The following is a 22,746-nucleotide window of genomic DNA, read 5'->3' as shown; positions in this document are numbered from 1 at the left end:
ATGAATTAAAAATGTCTGGAAAGTTCTATTCCTATATTTCTTTGAGCAACCTACATATGTAAAATGAATGTGATGGTTCTACAATAACAGAACAATCCTAAACCCTCATGAAATCTTGGCTTTGCCCTTGATTATATTATAAAACTATTTGAAAACCTTATGACTATCCTCTATTGATTGAACCAGGATTCCAGCATCAAAAGGTGTAGTCAGAACTTCTTACAGGATACTCTTTCAAAAGTTAGGTCATGTCAAAATAATGAGATGAAAATAAAAAAAAATAATATTTTACAAGACCAAAATATTAATTCCAAATTATAAAAAAAAAAAAAAAAAACTTGCTTACTTTTATGACAACTTAAAACATATTAAACCCACTCCAAAACAGGATGAAAGGTAATTGACACTATGCATTAAGTCATGGCAAAGTATACACTAATTCCAAGCCAAAATTTACCAGATAACTCAAATTCAGAGTGCAATTGTCTAGTAGTTCAGGGCATAAGTCATTGCAAAATATAATAATATCTACCCTCTTGGCTCCCAGATTGCAACAAGAGCAATGAGTGATCATAAACAAATTCTTGACAAAAGCAACTATCAATTATAGTTTTCAGTCGCCATGTGAAGGGCCAATTCTTCAAGGATCACATAAACTTCATCCATACCCAAATGGAGTAGATTACCTGCTGAAAACGAGTAAACTTTCTTTCTCACCTCAATCCAACTCTGACCAGGTATTTTTTTAAGACCTTTTGTCCTTGCCGACATCCTCACTCTTGCGAAGTCATCCCACCTTCCATTTGCAGCATATATATTGGACAGCAGCATGATGCTCCCTGTTATTTTTGACTTCAGAGTTAGAACTTGTGATGCTGTTTCTTCTGCAATGTCCATGTCTTTGTACATTCTACATGAGTTTAAAAGAGCTCCCCAAATATACTCGTTAGGTTCAATAGACATGTTTCGAACAATATCAGTTGCTTCTTTTAAAAGTCCAGCACGACCAAGGAGATCAACCATGCACGCATGATGCTCTACATTAGGCTCAATCTGAAACTTTCTGGCCATCTGATAAAAAATGTTACGACCAGCAGCAACAAGTCCAGCATGACTGCAAGCAGATAGAATAGCCACAAAAGTGATTTTGTCTGGCTTCATTCCAGCTCTAATCATCGCATCGAAACTTCTTAAAGCATTCTCACCAAGTCCATGCATTCCATAACCTCCAATTAATGAGTTCCACGAAATTAAATCTCTACTCTTAATACTATCAAACACTAATTGTCCTTCCTTGAAGTTCCCGCACTTCATATACATGTTAATCAGACCATTTCCCACCAATATATTATCACCCACCAAGTTCCTAATGGCATAACCATGGAGCTCCCTGCCAACGTTCAATGCAGCTAACTCTGCACAAACTGATAAAACGCAGGAAATTGTCACACAATTGGCCATTACTTTGGAAAGCTGCATTTGCCTAAAAAGTTCCAGTGACTTCTCACCAAGCCCCTTATAAGCAAAGCCACTAATCACTGCACTCCAACTTATAACATTAGGCCTCACTGGGGATTGACCATCTGTACCTGATTTCTCCATGCGCAAAAATGCTGCATAGGCCTCCTCACACAATCCAGATTCAGCATACGACGATATCAAAGCATTCCAACTTACTAGGTTCTTGTTCTTTATATCCAAAAACACCTTTTGTGCATCCCCCAAATGTTGGTGCTTCCCATATGTACCTATCAGCGCATTTTTCACAAACAAATAATCTTCATATCCACCTTTAACAACAAGCCCATGGATTTCTTTTCCCCAGTCAACTTGAAGCATACCAGCACACACAGACAACATCACGGCCAATGCTTCAGCACTGATTTCAATTCTCCTTGTCCTCATAACCTTAAACATCTCAAGAGTTTCGTCATAAAGCCCACATCTAGCATGGCTCGACAAAAGGGAGGTCCACGTCACCGAATTCGGCTGCAAACCTTCCAACTCCATTCTTTTAAAAATTGCAGAAGCACCAAGAGAATCACAGTTGAAGGCATAACCCGAAACCATAGTATTCCACGAGACCAGGCTTCTAACAGACATTCCATCAAACAGTTGGCGAGCATCCTCCATTCGCCCGAGCTTCCCATACATACCAACGAGTTCATTGACGACGTGAAGGTGATTCCGAAACCCCAGCTGCAAAGCATGACAATGGACAATCCTGCAGAGATCAGAGATAGCCAGAGACGAGAAAGCCCGTATTATCAAGGGAAGAGTGAAGCCATCGGGCAAAATTCCAAGCTTTCGCATTTCAAGATAAAGTTGAAGCGCGCGTTGATGGTAGCCATGAGATACATTGGCTCTGATAATGGAGTTCCACAAAAGAAGATGATGGAGTCCCTCAACTGGGGTTGCAGCAAACACTTTGCAAGCGTCAGAGAGAAAGCCAAAACGTGCGTAAACGGCTATGAGGCTGGCGGCCAAAAAGGGTAAACGATGCGCGGCGGTGAGAAGCAATTGGGAGTGAACCTGGCGAGCTTGATGCAGAGTGAGGCAACGTTGGAAAAAGGCGTGGAGGGAATCAACAAGTTCATGACTGTGGGTAACATAGAATCGTTGCGTGTGAAGGTGGCAGATTGAAGGAGAGATCATAAAAATGGGTTGCAATGGTGGCAACAGAAAACGGAAACAATTAGAAGCTCTATTCAGCATCAAGCTTTTCAACCATCTTACTCTCTCCCCTTCACACACAGACAAACTATGTACAAATACAAATAATACAACATAATATTATCAATATCTGAAAAACATTAATGTTGTTTGAAATATTTTAAATAAACAGTTATAAATTGAATAAAACATTGAGATATAAGAGGCTAGGGAAAAAAATCTGAAGCTGTAAGAGAAATATGAAATTAGGGGTGTAGACTCTCATTCTACAGTATGAGAGTGGCTACAGAAAGCTTTTCTGTGTTATCTTTTCACCACATCCAATCCCTTAGTAGGTATTCTCTCCATCCTTTGAGTCATGAAGTAATTTATACTAAAACCTCTTCATCTTTTTCAGTTTCTCTTAATCTACAATTTGATGTTCTACAATATATACATGTGATTGCATGAGAGAAACCTTTGCTTTTTTAGTGCTTTAAAAACACCTTTTGTTAGACTTGGATAAGTAGAAAACACTTAAAAGAACAGGAGGAATGCTATCTATCATTGGAATATAGCTGGGAAAGTCAGCAAGTGGAAACTGGCCATGATACACTGGCTGAAGTCCCACATTGAATCTGTAGTATTAGTTGAGACTGACAAGTGCTAATAAATAACTCGTCCGATGACGTTTGTAATTATCTTTGCGCTTGGGGCAATGACGCAGCTAGTGAGGTTCTAACCGAGGCGCGTCTATTGCTGGTTGAAAACTATTTCCAAACCCCCTCTTAGGCCTGAGTCTATCTTAGGCCTTTGAGAATTTCTGGAAGGGCTTCCTTTGGGATAAAGCCCTAAAATTGTGAGTTTGAAATATGTTAATGGTATATAATATGTAAGTTAATTAGAAGCTTGTCTATTGTACATTTTGTAGCTTGTTTATCTACTCTGATAATTTACAGTTTCATGGAATAATTTTGTACTGACAATTGTCCATTGAATAAAAGGAGTTACAACAAAAAGAAAACATAGTAAATAAAAAACCAAACTCTGATTAATAAAAGTCCATAAAATAAATTATATAAAATATAAACTCCATAAAATTTAAAGATCAAAGTATATACCCAAAACTCAACAAGTATAAAAGTCCATAAAGTAAGATAAAAGATTATGTAAACTCCGTAAAATGAAAAGACCAAAGTATTATATAATAAACTCTAGGGAAAGTAAACCAAGTAAATATATAAACTCCGATAAAAAAAAAGTAATATATAAACTCTAATAAAATAAAAAAACCAAGTAATATAAACTGATAAAATAAACAATATAAACTGATACACACTGATAAATAAAAGTTCTAGGAAGTATATCTTAGGCCTTCCGAGAATTTCTGGAAGGGCTCCCTTTGGGACACAGCCCTAAAATGATTAGTTATGAATATGATTATGTTAAGTTATATAATATTTGAGTTCATTGATTAAGTTTCTATGATACATTGTGTGGTTTGTTTTAGTAGATCAGAGGATTGATGCTACTCTGATAATTTACTGACAGTTTAATAATGCTTATTTCTGAACTGACAATTTTTCCATTGAATAAAGGAACTAACCACAAAACGCTATTTAGTATAAGTTCATAAAATAAAATAATGATATATAAACTCTTGAAATAAAAAGATTATACCCAAAACTCAGCAAGTATCAAAGTCCATAAAATAAAGATTATAAAGTCCATAAACTAAACCAAGTAAATATAGAGTCCATAAAATAAACCAAGATTATATAACTCCATAAAATGAAGACCAAAGTATTATATAAACTGAACCCTAAACTCTAGGGAAAGTAAAAAAACAACATATAAACTGAATAAATATAGTCTCAATTAAACAAGTACTATAAACTGATAAAATAGAAAACAAGTAACTTTCATTAAGACCAACCAAAAGAAAGAAAGGAACCTTACAAAAAGATTGGAGTCCTCAAAAATTAAACTACAGTAAAAGTCTTTTAATTATACTGGAATTTGGACAAAAGAAGTAATCTGCATTTGGAAATTAAAATCAGTTTATATGTGTTTCATGTCTGATTTTTACTTCAGCATAGGTCTCAAATTTCTGTTCTTCAATTGTAACATGAATAGATCACTTCATTTCAAGTACATGTTTTACTCCTAAAGTTTGTAACATCAACTTCTAATCCATGATAATAAGTAACAATAAACAAATTCCTTGCCCCTTTTGGGCATTGCTTATGATGACAATATTGCTACCTTGGTTCTCATAACTATGTTGGAACACTCTTGTTGCAAGATCAATTGCAGGGTCCTCTTCTAAAAGACTTTAGGGTCTTACAGAACTCTTGTTTCTTCAAACTCACTGCATACCAGTGTCAAGGCCTGAACAACTTCACCCATAAAAGGACGCTGTGTGACTTCTGGTTGCACGCACATGGATGCAATTGCTGCAACCTTTACAATGGTATCAACAGAAACACTAGGCTTCATAACTGGGTCTATGATCTTCTGCAGACCCTCCTTGCTTGTAAGAAGTGGACGAGCCCAAGCAACAAGGTTTTCTTGACCTGGTGGCTGCGACAAATCCACAGGCTTTCTTCCACTTAGAAGCTCAAGGAGAACAACTCCATAGCTGTAAACATCACTTTTGACAAGAAGATGTCCCGTCATTGCATATTCAGGAGCTACGTAGCTTCAAAACAAGATGACATTGAGACAAAATCAGTAGTGCATTGAAAGCTCGATAATTTGACTATGATGTCCATGACTCAAAAAATCATCAATATAAAAGGTCTAGGAAGAGATTGTTACCCAAATGTTCCAATAACATGTGTTGAGATGGGCTTGTTTCCCTCCTTCAGTGTTGTTCTTGCCAAGCCAAAATCTGAAACTTTGGGTATAAAATCATATTCCAATAAGATGTTGCTGGATTTGAAGTCCCTGTGTATGACACATGGATTACAATCTTCATGAAGGTAGGCTAATCCTCTAGCTGCACCAAGTGCAATCTTCATCCGGGTATTCCAATCAAGTGGTTCTGTTTCCTTGTCAACACCTAGCGACAAGTTATAGCATTCAGAAGTCAGACTCTTAAGAATTGGCTTTCAAAAGTGTTGATGATTTTTTTTTATAAAAGTTTTCATGTTAGGCATCACTATGAAACTTGACATCTCAGTTCGGCTGACATCTCAAGTAACAACAATCATTTGTCATCACATGAAAAGAGAAAAGTGTTGATGACTTTGTCATCAGTGACTTTGCTTACCATGTAAGTGGGATTCCACGCTGCCATTAGGGACAAGCTCATAGACTAAGCAGCGATTCTGTTTTTCTGTGCATATACCTATCAGTTTAACCAAATTCCTATGGTGCAAGCAACTAAGCATCTCTGATTCTGCAAAGAATTCATGGTCACCATGCTGGTCATCCCTTTTGAGAATCTTCACAGCCACCTCTCTGCCATCATTTAAGTCACCTTTATAAACAAGACCAAAGCCACCTTTTCCTAGTATGCTTGAAGAATTGAAGTTATTTGTTGCTTTCTCGATTTCATTCAAAGTAAATATTTTAACTGATCCTGCATGGATCAATGTTCCAGAACTGAAGGACATTGATCTAGAACCTGGCATGCTCGCATAAATCAATGACCTAGCACTGGCAGTACCTGCTTTGGACATATTCTTAATGATCATTCCACTGTCAACTACTTGAATATGGAGACTCTCACATAAATAGCTAAAATGAAGATTTTTAAAGCAGTGTCTGGATAAATCCCAAAAAACAAAAGACTAAATGAGCATTGTAACCAGAAAACCTGAAACTAACACTTCAAACTTCCTGAAGTAGTTTAAAGTGAGTAAAGCATCAATTTTGTCCATGAAATTTGATCTTCTAAAATTACCAAAATGTAAAATAAAGGTACTCCTCAACATTTGCAACGATTTCCAGTCAAGTATTTCAAGCAGTAAATTAGATTTAGATGTACAAAAATCTATGCACATACCACTAGCCACCACACCTGCTACTGTAACCCATGTAAAATACAAATAATACAGCACAATATAATCAAACATCCCTCAATACAATTTAGGTTGAAGAAAATATTTATAATTGAAACTGACATTGCAGAACCCTCCCAACCCAACAGAAACACTTTTTCCAAAATAAGTGTATGTCATTTAAAAGTAATAAACACAGTTTTGTTAAGTAGAAGATGGAAGAATAGTTCTGTGTTAGTCACATGACTCCATATGAAACATTTATGACGCCCTTTTATTTTGTGGTGAAAGCAGTTCACTTGCTTTTAGAATACCGTTGGATATGAGTTTTGGTCTGAAACATAGACACTCACAGTATTGGTACTCTCCTCCAGTCATCTGGGGTACCCCACAATCAATATTTCCATTTTAAAGATTTCGAAACAAAGTACAGAAGTATTTCTAATTGCATGAAAGAAATCATCTTGACACTTATTTGTTTAAAGAAATGATAGAAAACAAAAGTTTTCCTATTACGGTATCTAAAGTATCATCAAGACTTTGACAGAATCAGTACTTTTAAGTTACCTGATCGCTTTGAAGTGGATGGAATTTTGGCATCTGGAATATGTTCAGGTTCAAGAGTGCAGGAACCGCATTTCGTTAGAAAAAACCATACAAATCCAATGAATAGAAAGAAGGCAGTAAAAGATGACAGGATGATCATAATAACCACTCTTCCACCACTCCCTTCTTTTTGCTTCCTTGAGATATCTACTCCTAGAGGTTTCATCCTTGTTCCATTGTTGTCGTGACTGGGGTATGGTTCAACATCTATACCATCAACATTTGAAGGTGGAGATGGTGGAAGGCCTGAATATGTTATCCAAAAAAAAATGAAACCAAATATACTTACATTTATTGACTTCATATAATACTAACAAAAAATGGTCTTAAGAAAATTATGTTAATGTATATGACCTGGATAATGAACATAGAGCACTTCATAGGCACCAAAAGTAGAAGCATCATTGAGAATCTCTCTCTGCCAGAATTTCTTATATATTAAAAAAGCTGTTGTATCATCAAATTTCACTCCTTGGGGTACCAAGTTTATGAGAACAGTGGTTTTCTCAAGCTGCTGAATAGTTGCATCGGCTCCCACAATGCGTACTTGATTATGGTTCAGCAAAACACTAGCTGCAATTTCTTTGGCCAGCTTGGAAACCAAAGGAAAAAACTTGTATATTGCAATGCTGATGCAAAGTTTAACTTGGAGTGGCCAAACACAACCACAAGGTGATCCAGGAAGTGTATATGTCAAGGGCTCAGAGCATGTCAGAGACATACAATCTAAAGATCAATTAGGAATAAGATCAATACACATATATTGCATAACTTGGTGGGATTATTGAAGAGAAGGAATCAGTGTAAAGATGTAATATCTATCCTCTAAAATTTTGAAGTTGCAGGATAAAGTGTAGACTATAGTAATACCTTTGTTAGGCGGTGGAGATGGTAGAACCAAAGCATTTGCGGGTGGTGGAGTCCTTGTCTTCTTCATTGATGAACCTGGAGGTGAAATTCTAGGTGAAGTAGAGGGCACTGATGGTGATGGACAAAGCATGCCACAAAGAATGGGGTGCTAAATCTAATTAGCAATCAAGGTAGACAAGACATAATAAACAAAAGTAATAGAAATGACCGAAATGAATGTTTAATACCATTCAAGTGGTGTGATAGAACTATTGGTGCTGGTGCTGGTGCAGGAGCTTGTGCGGGTGCATGTAAATCCCGGCTCATATGTGAAGAGAATGAATGTTGTGATTTGAAGACAGGAGGAGGACCTAGGTGAAGAGAATGAATGTTGTGATTTTGAGGTGTTAAAGGCAAGAAATGTTGAAATTGTGCATGAACTTTGTTTTTCAGATAATCAAACCTTGTTGAGTATGAGGGTTGATTGGCAAGGTTGGTCCAGGACCTTGGTTGCTGAACTTTCTTCGGGAATGGTGATGCTTGTGGTGTGGAATTGGAGAGTCCATAGAACTGTGCATCCATTTCCTTTTGGGGAATGATTGGGAAGGTGAAAGTGCAATACTTCTCGGAATTCTAGAAGATCCCTTGGAAGGTGGAAGTGCAGTAGTACTAGCTGGAACTCCACTAGGTGACTCTGTAGGTGGGGATGCAATGCTTGAAGGGCTTCGGATTCTCGAATGGTGCAAATAACTGGCTAAAGAATTTAAAAGTTAATTTGAATAATCTTAAGTTTGAACATGGTAGAGAGGAAGTTATAAACTATTAAATAAGTTGAAGTAATGGAACAAAAAAAAGGTTGAAATAAAACTCCATAGGTGGCTCTAATTATTGAGATTGATGGGTTTAGTTCTGTGAGGCTACTTCAATTGCATTGCTTGTTTTTGCCTGTCAAAGCAAAGACCAAATGCAAGGCTTTTCTGTATATTTCACAATCTTCAACCTGTTATGAGGGTATAAAGAGATACTAAGAAAGCTAAATTACTGAGACTAACTGCTCAGATTCATTCATCTGAACTTTTTTTTTCTCTTTAAACAAATCCAAAGAGTTTAAACCTAAATTATCTGCATAGTTAATATTTTAAAAATTCTCTTCAAGTGACAACTTTTTGTATATAATTCGAAAACTACTCTCAATTAAATAATCAATGAGTATTCAAACGAAATTATTGCATTGCTGTAGTACAACAGACCAGCATACTTAGGTCTTAATTTAGTGCTTTGTTCTTCACTTCAACAATGAACACACTCAGTGAAGATTAGCAAAAGAGAAAAGGGTGGAACTAACTAAGACAAAGCTCATTTATAAATTCACAGTCTCACGGAGAATCAACATGAAACAGGGAACAGTTTCCCATCTGTTTATTTTGCAGCATAAACAAGGGAACAGTTCCCAAACAAACAAACACCTTAAATGTATAATGAACCACCATTCATGTTCAACAATAATTTATGAGCTACTGAAATGAATCATACATGCAGCAGAAGTATAAAGCCACTTATCAGAACATGTAAATGAAGCTCATACCAGTATATTCATGAAGCTGGGGTGTACATATAACAAAATGTAGCTTAATTATCAGGAAAATAAGCTTCAATCCCATTCTGAAGATCTTTCACCGACAACCCAAGGAGGGTAAAATTGAAGTGAGTTTGTTTGGAGTTAGCAGCAGCATATACTGTGAAGCACAATAAGGGACAGCCTCCTATGAAAAAGACTAAAATATAAGCAAACCGACAGTGGTAACCAAATTCATAGGAAATGGTTTAGGAAGGAGACACGCACGCTTCCTATTTTCATGGGAAATGACAGTTTTATTGTTCTTCAGAATAACTGAGCAGTGAACTGAGAAAAGATAAAACCAAAAAAACACCACAGTACAATCAAAGAATAACTTCTCTGCAAGAGGGTTGGTGGGGTTGGAGTTGTGTTAGTGTGGTTTGATTTTAAGAGAGGGAAGAGGCAAAGTACTGAATGACATAAACATTGACTGAAGAATTAACTGTGTGAATTGCATGTGCATTGGTTGAACCAAATAAATAACATGACATCATTTGACTTTCTTTCTAGTTATTATGATTCACCCAGAACATGATCCACTTTTGCTTCTTCCTTTAATTTATATAACTTACAAAACTCATTCATTTTCTACAAGAGAACATTTTAGCTTAAAGATTAATGGAGGCATATTTCTTGTCTGTTTCTTGGTAATCGTCTATTTTGTTTATGAGTCGTTTGATTTTGAACTTCACTTTGTAACACTTCCCAATAATGATAACTATCACACGAGTCCCAAACAACACTTCAACCTTTTTTATGATGTTAAAAGTCATTTTGTTGATTCAACTTTACGTGAAAATATAGCACCGACATTTTTCATGAATGAGATCTTGAGTTTCAACCTTTTAAATGAAAAAAAAAAAGGTTTTTTGAGAGTCTTAGTCTTTTTTATTGATCTGTCTGATTTAACCAAGTTAGTGAACATTCATGTCTTCAAATACCCAACAGTTTTATTGCGACGAGTTATGAGGTTAGATAGGAATTTAATTCACAAATCAAAATTATTTTAAATTTGTCCTACTAAAAATATTATTCATTTGATTCGATAGTGTTAAAGCTAAGTACATGTACTTGTGATTATTAATAAAGTATTTTCACATTAATTATATTTGTTCTTACAAGAGGTTCGGATCGGTTCTTCTTCTATCTCTTTGCGTTACTATTAATTCTTGTTAATGATATTGTAAGCGAGGTTTTAATCAATGGGTAAGATAGATGTAAAAGTTACTTTGATGTCTAAGTTAGAGTTCAGTATAAGATAGGTGAGAGTAATAACTACTCTTTGATATTGGTGTGCACATTTATAAGATCATCATGGACCTCTGACATTTGGCCTGGATTAGGACATGTTATCAGGTTAACATCGAAGTTTAGATAACATTCCATATTTTGATTGTGTTAATGACAAATTCTCTATGCACCTTCATATCTTCCTCATGCATCTCCGTATTTTTTAAAATTTCAATACTATCCTTCTGAGTATGTTGTTTTCTTCTCATTTTCAAGTGGTAGTGGTGGTTGCTTGTGATAGTTGCATGTGGTGGATGATGGTGAAATTTGGTAGTTAAGGTAAGTTTTGTAATGTTTTTACTAGTGGTGGTTGTGTTTTCGTTAACTTATTTTTCTATTGTTTTGGAAGTCACAAAACAAAACAAAAACAACAATGTGCAAAAATGAAGTACAAAACTATAAAAAAATTATCTTCATACTGAAAATATCGAATACAACAAATCTTCTCGTCAACTCTTTCACACAGTTTAAATGGCGAATCTGCTCTCTTAAATATTGTAATTGGAGAAGAATAAAAGTGTTGCAACTAGAAGGAAGACATGAGGTGCAGGAGTGCACTTGAGGTGTAGCTTCATTTTGAGTTATTTAATTTTTTTACAAATGTTAAAAATGACTTTTTACAATTAATATGGAGATGTCTCGGAAGATATGGGGAGGTGAAAGAGAAATTGTATGTGTTAATTATACTGTATTAAATAACATTTGTTGGATTTATGAAAATTATATTCACGTCACCTGCAAAATATTCTATCAATGATCTTGACCAAGGATAAGAGTCTCATACAATATCAACAAAGTTAATAGATATTTCAAAAAACTAATATAAAAAACATATTTTTTTAACCAATTTAATCAACTATATGATTGATTTAGACCTCTTTAAAATATCCAATTTATTGATCAAAGATTGAAGAAAATCCATCAAAAAAATTGAATAAAAAATAATGGTAAAACGTAAACTGATATTTAAAAATAATATTGTTTTCTTTCAAAAACATTCTTTATGTAAATAAATAATTGTTTTTAAGGTTCACATATATGCATCGTTACCATGTACCTATGTAAAACACTTAATATAAACATTTTATGCTAATTTAGAAATTCACCCAACTTGATTTTCTGTAGTTTTATCTTGATTGTTATTTAATGTAGTATATGATAAATCATATTTACCAATTCATTGACTAGACTAATTTTAAATATTGTGTACAAAAGGTAAGTGTTGTGTATATAATTATTTTGTAAGGCTACAAAAGTGGAAAGAAGTTTTATTTGAACAATTCTTGATAAATAGAAAACATAAATATCTTTCTAAATAAAATCAAAATGTAAATGTGTAGAAAATAAGATGACATTAAAGTATATTGTAAAAGTTTACATAATTATAAGGTTATATGTGCATAAATGTGTAATACATAATACTACTATTTTTATCTGAAGTTTTTAACGGTGAATTGGAACTAAAAATTTAGTTATTTCATAAACTTTTCTCTCCTTAAAATCTTTCAATCTACTTAACTTAATAAATAAGTTGGTAAACAAGTTATATTAAATTTTGGAGACACTTTAATTGTTTATTAATGATCTTGCTTCTTTGATTGAAATTAGTCAAAATCTAATATACTTTCTCAATATTGTAATTTCATAAAAATAAGCATAAATAAATTGTTTTATGAATTTTAATCAATATTCGAAGTTATAAAAAATTATATTCATATCAACTGATTGAGTGGTCGAATTTTACTGATTTTCATCTTAGATATAGAATAAATTATGTTTAAAGTAGAATATTCAGCTGAGTATTATAAAGATTTGTATATCTAAGAGTCATTATGTTATTAATTTTAAATAAGAATTATTCTTTGTTTGATTATTATACTAATTATTTGACTTTGTTAATTTCACAAAAAGTTTTTAAGTAAAATTAGAGACATATTATTATGACAGAAATACGATAATGAGAAAAAAATTTCTTATACACTACAAGAAAATCATGAAATAGAAATTATTTTTTTAGATACCAAAATAATTAGTTGCAATAGTAACTAGATTAGAAATCATTAGAAACTAAAAAAAAATGTTTCTAAATTAGTTTCTATTATTGTTAAATAGTTTTTAAATTGGTATCTAATTAGCAATTAAGGTTTTAACTACCAATTATTTAGTTTCTAAATTTGATAACAAAAACTCAATAACATCCATATGAAATTCAATTTATTTAAAATTTTATTCTTGTATATAAAATTCATTTTTTTTTAAATTTTATTCTAGTATTCATAAAAATAAACTTATGAATGCATTAAATATTATAAACACAATACTACTCTCTCTTGTTTTCTCACTTAAATATTGTACTATTTGAATGTGATAGATTAAAAGATCGATATAATTGCTCGAATGTATAACCAATCTAGTGAAAACTTGTTTGACATTATTTCGATAAAAAATAAATTTATATTTAAACCAATATTTTAGAAGTTTTTATTTTGTTTTTTATATAAAATATTTTTTGAAATTTGATGTTGTAAGGATTTTTTATGGTTTTTATCTTAGGTAAATAAGTATTTTCGATTTCAGTTGTTATATAAATATGTTGTTATATGATTTATCGAAAATAAAAATAAATGAAAAAAACTATAAAAAGAAAAAAAAAATAATAAAAAAATATTATTTTATATAATACATATAACAGTGATATTTCAATGAAATCATTTTGGAAACCACTCCAAAACTTTCAACCTTTCAAAATCCCTAACAAAAAATAAAAATTACTTTTATGAATAAATAATATATGTAAGTAAAAGAAAGTAGTGATAGAAAAAAAATATTAAAAAAATTGTAGAAGAAGATTTGGTAGTTGGTTTGCATCTAACCCTCCATCATAGAGAGTGGGCATTTGGTAGCCTCCAAAAAATCAAATATTAATAAATTCTCACTTCTGTCGGTGAAGTTGCCTCAACTTTAACATTGCATTCTTTTTTCAACTTTATTATATTAATCATACGACACACATAAATAAATAAATAAAAAGTTTCTTATATCTTAACAACCCAACGTCTAAGAGTAAATTACTCTATATTATATACCATAGCTCAAAGTAGAAAAAAAAATATTTTTTTTACTGAAAAATGAGATTAGAAGGAAATGAAGAAATTTTAACACAAACCTTCTAATATGTGTCTAAATTATTTGTTGATGGTGTTGAAGTTCATTGATAATGCACTTATACATAATTTTAGAGTTTAAATTTATGTTTTTGGGTGGTAATACACAGATTATTGAAATATTAAAAAATAATTTTTTTAAAATATTGGAACTAATGTATTTTAAAGACACAGTGAATAAACAATACCAAAAACTTAAAAAAAATAAATCTAAATCCATAAATTTATAGTTAAAAGCACTTTGAATAAAAATAGGCCTGGGATTTAGGAAGTGTGATATTTTTCACTTTTCAAAATATATATATTTTTTTAATTTAAAGAAAAGTCATATTTCTGTATTTATACAATATTTATTCATGAAAAAAATATGTTTGTACGAAAATAAAATTTATCTTTTAATTATATTTAAAAAATTTAAGTCTCTAATGATATGATAATTAAAAACTAAAAATTAATTTTTTAATTTTATTATTTTTATTGACTAAAGAGTAGTTTCTAGAATATATTAGAAGTGATTAAAAATAGCTTATAATTATACAAATTAAAAAAAATTATCTCTAAATAAACAAGTATTTTTTTTATGATCACTAGTTACTAAAAATATAGTGTTTAATTGTATTATAAATATTATTATTATAAAAACTAATTTTCATATCAATAATTTTTAATTTAAAAAATAATATCTAAATTAATTATTGTAATAATTAATAATATTTATTTTTTAATTAGTTGATATTTAATACTTTTGGATCATGACTATTTAAATGGATATATGAAAACAAGTGAATTATAAGTTAATCATAAATATAGATTTATTTCTTATAATCTCAATTCTAAAATCAAGCCATAACAAATACTAACTCTAATACATAAAAAATATTTTTTCCACTCATAATCAATTTCTACAATTCTATCTGTGTCCTCAATGTGAACTAAAAAATTTCAACCGTATAATAAATATTAGTTATATTTTATAATAACATATTTGAAAACATAATTGTGTTTTCTTTAGAAAATTTTAAGTGTTACATTAATTGCTTCCAATAATCTTCAATTATCCATGATCTATGGTCTACATTCAAATACAAAAGTCACTCTATTGTTCCTTATTATATTAATATAAAAATATAACTAATTAAAATTAATTTAATTGGAGGTAGTCTATACATTGAATCTCAAAGGGAAACGGGTTAAGATTCACTCAAAACAATATATCATAAATATATGACAAATTTTAGCAATATAAAATATAAACTTTAAAAAACCTAAACAATATAATTTATCAGTGGGATAACATTCAGACTCAATACCAGTATATTTAACATACCAAAGGTATACAAAATTACAACATGATACATTAATAGAAAATGGAATAACATATTAATTTTGGAATCAAATGCCTAACTTTCCCAATACAACTTTTTTCCCTAAAGTTTTGTTTAATTTCTAACACATAAAGTTTCTAACATATATACATTATTTTAAAAAATTAAATTGGTATTTCTATGTACTAAATATTTAGAATATGTATTCGTAATATAAATTTCATAAATATATAGAACCTACAATGATGATTTTTTTTTATGTCTATTACTATTCCTTTAAATCTTGAAGATTGGTATGATAGTTTGTAGAGTCTGAAAAATGTCTATAGATTAGGTGTTGAGCAGGTTGACTTTGATCACTTTCTGTATAAGGATTGAGATACATCTGAAGTGTCTTGGAACAGTCCTGAAGTGTCTCATTTTATTTTATTTTATTTATTCTTTGTTAATAAAAAAACTTGAAAACTTTGAGGTAGTGGTGGTGGTAGAAGGTGTAGTGCTGGCAACAACATAAGTAATGTGTGGAAGAAGTGGTAGTGGCCATGGGAGACGCAAGGACATTGGAGATGGAGGGATACAACAACATTGGAAGTGGAAGGATGCAACGAAGAGAAAGAAGAAGATTAAAAGGATGAGAGAGCTTGTTACAAATGGAGGGAGAGAGGTGAATGAGACTTGTCAAATGCAAAAAACAAAGAAATAGTGCATGATAGCATCATTTAATGTTGTAAACGGCGCTCATTAGCTACTTCAATAAATATCTTCTTTGACTATTAAGATAAGGTAGAAGAAAATAGTATTTATTAAAATAATCTAATTTATTTTTCATCATTATCTTATATTGTAAAATATTATAAGATACTAATATCGTTCTGATGTATAGATGTATTATTCATTTAAAGTTTAGAATTCTATTACCTGGTGTCTCAAAATATTAAAGGAGAAAAATGTATTTAATTTGCATTAACCTCGATTCTTAAGTGATATGAGACTATTTGGTGTATTGAAACAAGTTTTCAGTAGAGAGCTAAGGAAATGCGGGTTCGTCTTTGGAACCTTCGATTCCCACAAATAGAGTTAATGCTTCCACAAGTCTGTTGAGATGGCATCACTAGAATAAATTACTGCATTCGAAAAATTGTTTGTTTTGGAACTAAGAGTTTTATCACAATTTTATCCTTACCTACAACTTTAATCCTTTAAAACACATTTTAAAAACAAATTTGTACCAGAGTTCGAGTTCTAAAACGGATAATATTTTGAATGTAATAATTAATCATATCAATATTATTTCAATACTTGAAGTTGAAACAATAACATTCATAAATTAAATAAAAAGTAGAGTGAAATTTATGTGAGTGTTTCCTTTGTATATTAATTTGTTCTTATATTAAAACAAACTGATAATTTTTTTGTTTGAATTTAACATTTGTTAAAAAAAATACATTTTTGAGTAATATAATAAATATTTTGAATGGAGATGAGAATGAGCACCTATAAAATGTGGGATTCCATTAAAGGCTTTCCTTTCCATGAATATTCCAGCTGGAGCTTAACAACACTCATTCTCAAAAATACATTAAAAACTGAATCACATATAGCTGGCTACTCAAACGTGAACACAACAAAACTAATCTCATTTTTCAGAACTCAACAAACTCATGGACAATTTCTCTGCCACTTTCTAGTGCTTTTTGGATTAATTAATTTATATCCATTTTTTTGGGGATTTTATTTTCACAGGACTAACCCTAGTTGCAAGATAAAATAATGAACATACCACATGTGCAAAACAATAAATAAAAGGGAAAGAATCAATCGACACTCACTTTTCTATAACCTTGTATTAATGACTTTAATTTTAATTCTGTGAATGATTAAATAAAAGATTAGTGAATAATTAATTATGGTAGTTTATTTGTGTATTTGAGAAAGCAATGATTTGGTGGTATGAGGAAATCAGGGGAACCGTGGCCGTCCGATCATACACAGAATTGAAGCAATGAAGTCACTGCATCAGCTTCATAATGAACATCGCCTTCATTGCTTGAGTTTTTCGCACGTTGGAAGACACTCACATCACATATACCCCAATTCTCCTCCACTCTCAACACGGCGCGTTTCTTTCACGCCAACATTTAATCTCTTTTAATTGCAATTAATAAATAACTTATATAATGCAACTTATTACTAATTAATTCACAAATAATTAAAAGAAAGAGTAAGGAACATGCATATTAGTAGTTTAATTGAGTGGGTGGTGGGTGAGTAATATCAAAAAGAAATTAGTTGTCTTGAACTAAATAATAATTAATGTGTCTTTAAGTTAAGAAGGAGTTGGTTTATGTAGTCAAATCCCACATCGAAGTTTTAATTAGGTGGGAGAAAAAACAAGTTGACCTTAAGAATGATGATGGGAGTGTTTAAGCATTTTGGTTGCTGTGTTTCTACGCGCCGAATATGAGAAGAGAGAAAGGTGGATACAGCTAAAGGGTGTGGTTAGAACGTTACCATCTTTCTTATCTTACCCCCACTTTCTCCAACTTCTAATCACTGTTTAATCCATATTTATCACTAAACAACCTCTTAATAACCACTCTCAGTTCTCATAGTGCAGTAGCACCACTTTCTCAGATTTGGTGTTTCTCTCTCTCAGTCAACAAAGCAAAAAGGAAAACAAAAACATCTTTTTCCTCATTCTCTTCTTCATAAAACATCTCTTCTTCTTATCATTTCACCCACACAACATCTTCAGTTAAACAAAAAACACTTAACACCATCGCCATGACAGACAGGGTCTACCCTTCGGCGAAACCATCCGCCGCCGCCAACCCTGCTTTTCCAGCAACAAAGGCCCAACTCTACGGTGCCACCCGCCCCACCTACCGCCCGCAGCCTCACCACCGGCGCCGGAGCAAGCGCCGGTGCTGCTGCACCTTCTGCTTCTGGCTGATCCTCACCGTGCTCGTCCTACTCCTCTTGCTCGGCATCGCCGGCACGGTGTTCTACCTGCTCTACCGCCCCCACCGCCCCACCTTCACCGTGACGTCGCTGAAGCTTTCGTACCTGAACCTGACTTCCTCCTCCGCCCTGAACTCCCGCTTCGACGTCACGGTCTCCGCCACAAACCCCAACAAGAAGATCCTCTTCGCCTACGACCCCACCTCCATCTCCATCCTCTCCGGCAGCGTCGACGTCGGCGACGGCACCGTCCCCGCCTTCCTGCACGGCAAGAAGAACACCACGCTCATCAGAACCTCCATTGTGACCACCCGCCATCCGCTCCAGAGCGAGGACGCGTCACAATTGAAGTCCAGCATGAAGAGCAAGAACGGGTTACCGCTGAAGGTGAATTTGGAGACGAAAGTTAAGGCCAAAATGGGAAATTTGCAAACCCCAAAGGTCGGAATCAGAGTCTCATGCGACGGAATCAGAGTGACTCTTCCCTCCGGCAAGAAACCCGCGACGGCGTCCACCTCGAACGCCAAGTGCAACGTGGATGTTAGGTTCAAGATCTGGAAGTGGACGGTTTGATCTGCATGTACACAAAACACAACAAAAGAGGTGTGTAACTTGTCTTAATTGTTTTTTTTTTTAATTTTCTTTTTCTTTTTGTTTTAATTTTATTTTGGTATATTTTTTGAGAGTTTGTTCATATTCATAAATTACTTGAATGCGTGTAAATGGCAACGGGGTTTCAGTCGGTGACTGACAGTTGTTAGCATGTTGAATGTATACTACCACTATTTTTTTTTCACAGATTTCAATTTTTCTATTATATTTTCTGTATATGCTTTTATTCTTTTGCATTGCACAACCATTATTTTATTTTAATTTAATCTCTTCCATTTATTATTCATCGTTTATAATAGGCCACCGGTTGCAATTATTATATTCTTTTCGGTGTGGGACAATATAAAATATTTGTAGGTTAATCGCACAAGTCATAGTTTAATCTGCTAAATCATTCAGTCGAAAAGATTAGCATCAGTGTTCACACCTTTTGGTTCTTTTGCTTTTTTTATTTTACTTTGAGGGTGTTTTTTTTGCATGGCTTGTTCCACCGACAGAGAAGTTTGACAGAGACAAAAATAATTTTAATTACGAAGCACTGTTACAACGTACAGTGGTTGGGTTAGTTTGATTTTGGCGTATACCAAGTGTTTGATGTGTTGACCCAAAACAAACAAGTTGGATTCAAAATGAGTAAACTGAGTAACGTGGAAATGGTAAGAAATAGGTCTAAGAATAGACAGAAAATGACCCAGTAACCATATTTTTACTAGTTTGTATTATAAAGATTTATTTACCAACTTTGTATTCCAATCTGCACTGTTGTTGTGTAGCAGAAGCATTATTAGGTTGTTTGGTTTGGTTGGTGTGGTGGTTAGAGGGATGATTAATATTCCAATTAAGTTACTGCTGATAAAGCTTATCTCTCAGAAAAACACCAACCAATGGTGGCAGTGACCCCTTCATCAAATTCTGCATTTTCTTCTTCAATTTCACTTTCTTCTAAACTTCAATTATTGGGTTTTGCTTCCTTTTCCTAACCAGGGACCACCTTCCCATTCTGGTGCCCTTTTCCTGCATACAACCTACTAAACTTTACAAATGTTTTAAATATTAGTCACAGAATTGTTTACATGGAGATTTAGGGTTTGGTGAAAAAAGAGATGAGTAAAAGTAAATGAAATATAAGAAGTAATTTTTAAAATTAATTAACCTTTCAATCTATCGCACTAAACACCACCTACTTATATTTTTCTACTCATTTTATTTTCATTTAATATACCAAAGATCTATGTTAATTGGGGTTGGAGTTACTTTTTATGATATTTTAGTATGTTTTTGAAGTAAAAAAAATAGCCATGTGATTTTTCTAGAATAAACACTTACTTGTTTAGAGTCCACAAAAGTTAACTTTATGAGTTTTTAATTTCTCAAGATACACTATTTTAGTAGGGTTGAATTTATATTATGAAAACTAAACCAAACCTTTTTAGTATAACGAAAACTTAATGAGAATAAAGACAATCCCATCTAAATCGCATCATTCAGTTAAAAAAATATAAGTAGAATAAAAAATAAATTAAATAAAAAAGTTATAAAATATAATTGATTTTCTGAGACAAAGACATCTACTTGAATTGATTGAATAGGTGCATAAATTATTGGGAACATGTGTTTAATTTCTAATGAAAAGTAATTGATTTTATCCATTTTTAATTATTATTGGTGGCTCTAAATTCCTGTAAAAAAAGCCTCCAGGAAATGCAATAACCTTTGCATGTTCAGTAATTTTGAATATGTAAACCAATTCAAGTTAAATCTCAAACACAATACTTCATTTCCATGTGTATTTCTTTGCTTGCATGCATAAACATTTTAAAAAAAAATTCTGGTTAATTTTTTTTCACAACTTTATTAATATAATTGAAATTATCAACGGCAAAACTTTTTGGAATGATATTTATGAGTTGCTATTGTTGGATAAAAAGAACTGTTTTCATGGAATTAATTTTTTATAATTTAATCAAACCCAAATCGTTTTACAAAACTCAAGCACAACCGTCTTTGAATTTATGTGAATAGCATTAAAATACACTTTCAATTTATATGGTAAAATAGTCATGTTACTGATCTCTGGAAATAATGAATTAAAATTCCACTTTCTTCTTAGGAGTGATTTTGAAATTTTACTGGATATGTAAGATAATGATTAATTTTGGAAGATAACTAAAAAAGGACCGAATACAATGAGAAAAAAATGAATGATTCATTATAAAAAAGAGGGAGGTCCAATAAGAGGGGACACTACAATTCGGTTGAAAACTACTCATTCTAACTAAATCAAATATTTTAGTTGGGAGACATCTTGCCTAGACATATTAATATATATTTATATATTAATTAGGAATATAAGAAAAAAATATCAAAACAAAATTTGAAATAAGAAAAAGGACATAGAAAAAGTTATAACTCACATGACAATTTTTTTTGTGATGAAAGATAAAAGATCCATTAAAAGAACATGAGAATGTTGCATGACGTGATCTTCAAATTTTCTAACACAAAGTGCATTTACATTGCAAGCACAAATTGAATCTGAACGAAAATTCTCGAGCTCATCTGATATGATACGAAATTTTATAAAATAATCATTTGGAGAGGGAACCTCTAATTACAAAATATAAATATTGAGAAGATTACGTTGAAAATAACGAGTCCTAAGATATTGTCAAATTTTCTCAACCTTATCCATCAAGAGAATACATTTACAAGCGCCTCCTGCTTGTTCTTGGAGACTGATGAAATCATCATAAATTTGTTGGAGGAGTGATAGCAAAAGAAAAACAAAAGCAGTAGAGAATTTTCATTTGAATACGTGAGTAAGTGTGAAGATCGATAGAACTATCAAGTTCATCACTCATCTTAGCACGATGAATTAATGGAAAAGTAAATGCAGAGCAGAAGTTTCCGAAAAGGAGCCCTGATCCCCATCACAAGAGAGAGAACAAGGAATGAGAGGAACCTATCTATTCAGAAATAAAGTGAAAAGGGTAACGAAGCAAAAAGTGAAAGACATTAAAGAGAAAAGGGAGGACATAACACGCGCCAATCATGAACTTGTTGATTCCCACAATACCACTTCAGGGGCTCCATCATCTACTTTTATGTTTCTGCAGAGTTGGCGGCATAGAACGTTGGCACGGAGCTCCATGGTTATGCCACTAGGAATTTGGTGGATGAAAATATTTTGGTGAGAAATGGTCTCATTAACATGTATTTGTGGTCAGAATGATAGAAAGTTTAGGATGCAGAGAGCATTACTCGTGCATGGTTGATCTCCTTGGTCGAGCTGAACTTTTGAAAGAAGTAACTGATATTGTTGGAAACATGCCTATTGAAACTAACGAATATGTTTGGGTGCTCTTTGAAACTCGTAGAATGTACAGACAAGAAGGACATTGTAGAAGAAGCAGCATCACAATTTCTAACCCTGAAGTAAAAGAACAACATGGAGCTTCATGCTGCAGATGGAAGATAGGATGATTCTGCAAGAGTAAGGGTGTCGGCAAGGACAAAAGATCTTAAAGTACCTAGCCACAGTAGGATTGAGGTGAGAAAGAAAGTTTACACATTTTCAGCCGGGAGGTCTGGATGAAGTTTATGCCAAAATTAAGCATCATTATCATACAAAGGATTGCTAAATTTAACCAAAACTACAGAAC

The 22,746-nt window shown here is 32.6% G+C and overlaps 3 protein-coding genes and 1 non-coding gene across 8 annotated transcripts; 2 read left to right on the top strand and 2 right to left on the bottom strand.

Annotated features, from left to right (window-relative positions):
* Positions 1-388: 388 nt before the first annotated feature.
* Positions 389-3,539, bottom strand: LOC137835852 (Pentatricopeptide repeat (PPR-like) superfamily protein). The gene has a single exon (XM_068644582.2). The coding sequence runs from the start codon at positions 2,713-2,715 to the stop codon at positions 601-603; it is 2,115 nt and encodes a 704-aa protein (XP_068500683.2). The 5' UTR covers positions 2,716-3,539; the 3' UTR covers positions 389-600.
* LOC137836281 (U4 spliceosomal RNA) lies at positions 3,353-3,503 on the top strand. Its single transcript, XR_011085237.2, has one exon. It is a non-coding gene; the product is annotated as a U4 spliceosomal RNA (small nuclear RNA).
* Positions 3,540-4,678: 1,139 nt separating the features above from the next.
* LOC137835851 (receptor-like serine/threonine-protein kinase ALE2) lies at positions 4,679-10,109 on the bottom strand. Of its 5 annotated transcripts, none has more exons than XM_090302722.1 (10): positions 9,958-10,109; positions 9,700-9,877; positions 8,578-9,114; positions 8,363-8,485; positions 8,136-8,243; positions 7,620-7,991; positions 7,227-7,511; positions 5,927-6,325; positions 5,473-5,716; positions 4,679-5,353 (listed from the first exon to the last, which is right to left on the bottom strand). In XM_090302722.1, the coding sequence occupies exons 3-10, from the start codon at positions 8,690-8,692 to the stop codon at positions 4,996-4,998; spliced, it is 2,004 nt and encodes a 667-aa protein (XP_090158848.1). In that variant the 5' UTR covers positions 8,693-9,114; positions 9,700-9,877; positions 9,958-10,109; the 3' UTR covers positions 4,679-4,995. The 5 variants fall into 5 exon arrangements, with proteins under 5 accessions (XP_090158848.1, XP_068500678.2, XP_068500676.2 ...); XM_068644577.2 differs by having other exon boundaries at positions 8,578-8,868; XM_068644575.2 differs by having other exon boundaries at positions 5,927-6,328; positions 8,578-8,868; positions 9,958-10,090.
* A 7,961-nt stretch (positions 10,110-18,070) lies between these two features.
* LOC137835850 (Late embryogenesis abundant (LEA) hydroxyproline-rich glycoprotein family) lies at positions 18,071-19,289 on the top strand. Its single transcript, XM_068644574.2, has one exon. It carries the CDS (start codon positions 18,296-18,298, stop codon positions 19,043-19,045), a length of 750 nt encoding a protein of 249 aa, XP_068500675.2. The 5' UTR covers positions 18,071-18,295; the 3' UTR covers positions 19,046-19,289.
* Positions 19,290-22,746: the final 3,457 nt, after the last annotated feature.

The sequence above is a fragment of the Phaseolus vulgaris genome, chromosome 5, assembly GCF_051622355.1.
Source record: "Phaseolus vulgaris cultivar YP4 chromosome 5, ASM5162235v1, whole genome shotgun sequence".
NCBI lineage: Eukaryota > Viridiplantae > Streptophyta > Magnoliopsida > Fabales > Fabaceae > Phaseolus > Phaseolus vulgaris.
The sequence above is the reverse complement of the archived record's forward strand: the minus strand, read 5'-3'. Positions and strand labels throughout refer to the sequence as shown.

Excerpts from the sequence above, each read along its gene's own strand:
- LOC137835852 (XM_068644582.2), bottom strand. The coding sequence starts at position 2,715 with ATGCTGAATAGAGCTTCTAATTGTTTCCGTTTTCTGTTGCCACCATTG.
- LOC137835851 (XM_068644575.2), bottom strand. The coding sequence starts at position 9,775 with ATGGGATTGAAGCTTATTTTCCTGATAATTAAGCTACATTTTGTTATA. Across the intron at positions 8,486-8,577 it reads CAACCCTCATACTCAACAAG|GTCCTCCTCCTGTCTTCAAA; the intron begins GTTTGATTATCT and ends CTCTTCACCTAG. Across the intron at positions 7,992-8,135 it reads ATCTCCACCGCCTAACAAAG|ATTGTATGTCTCTGACATGC; the intron begins GTATTACTATAG and ends ATTGATCTTTAG.
- LOC137835850 (XM_068644574.2), top strand. The coding sequence starts at position 18,296 with ATGACAGACAGGGTCTACCCTTCGGCGAAACCATCCGCCGCCGCCAAC.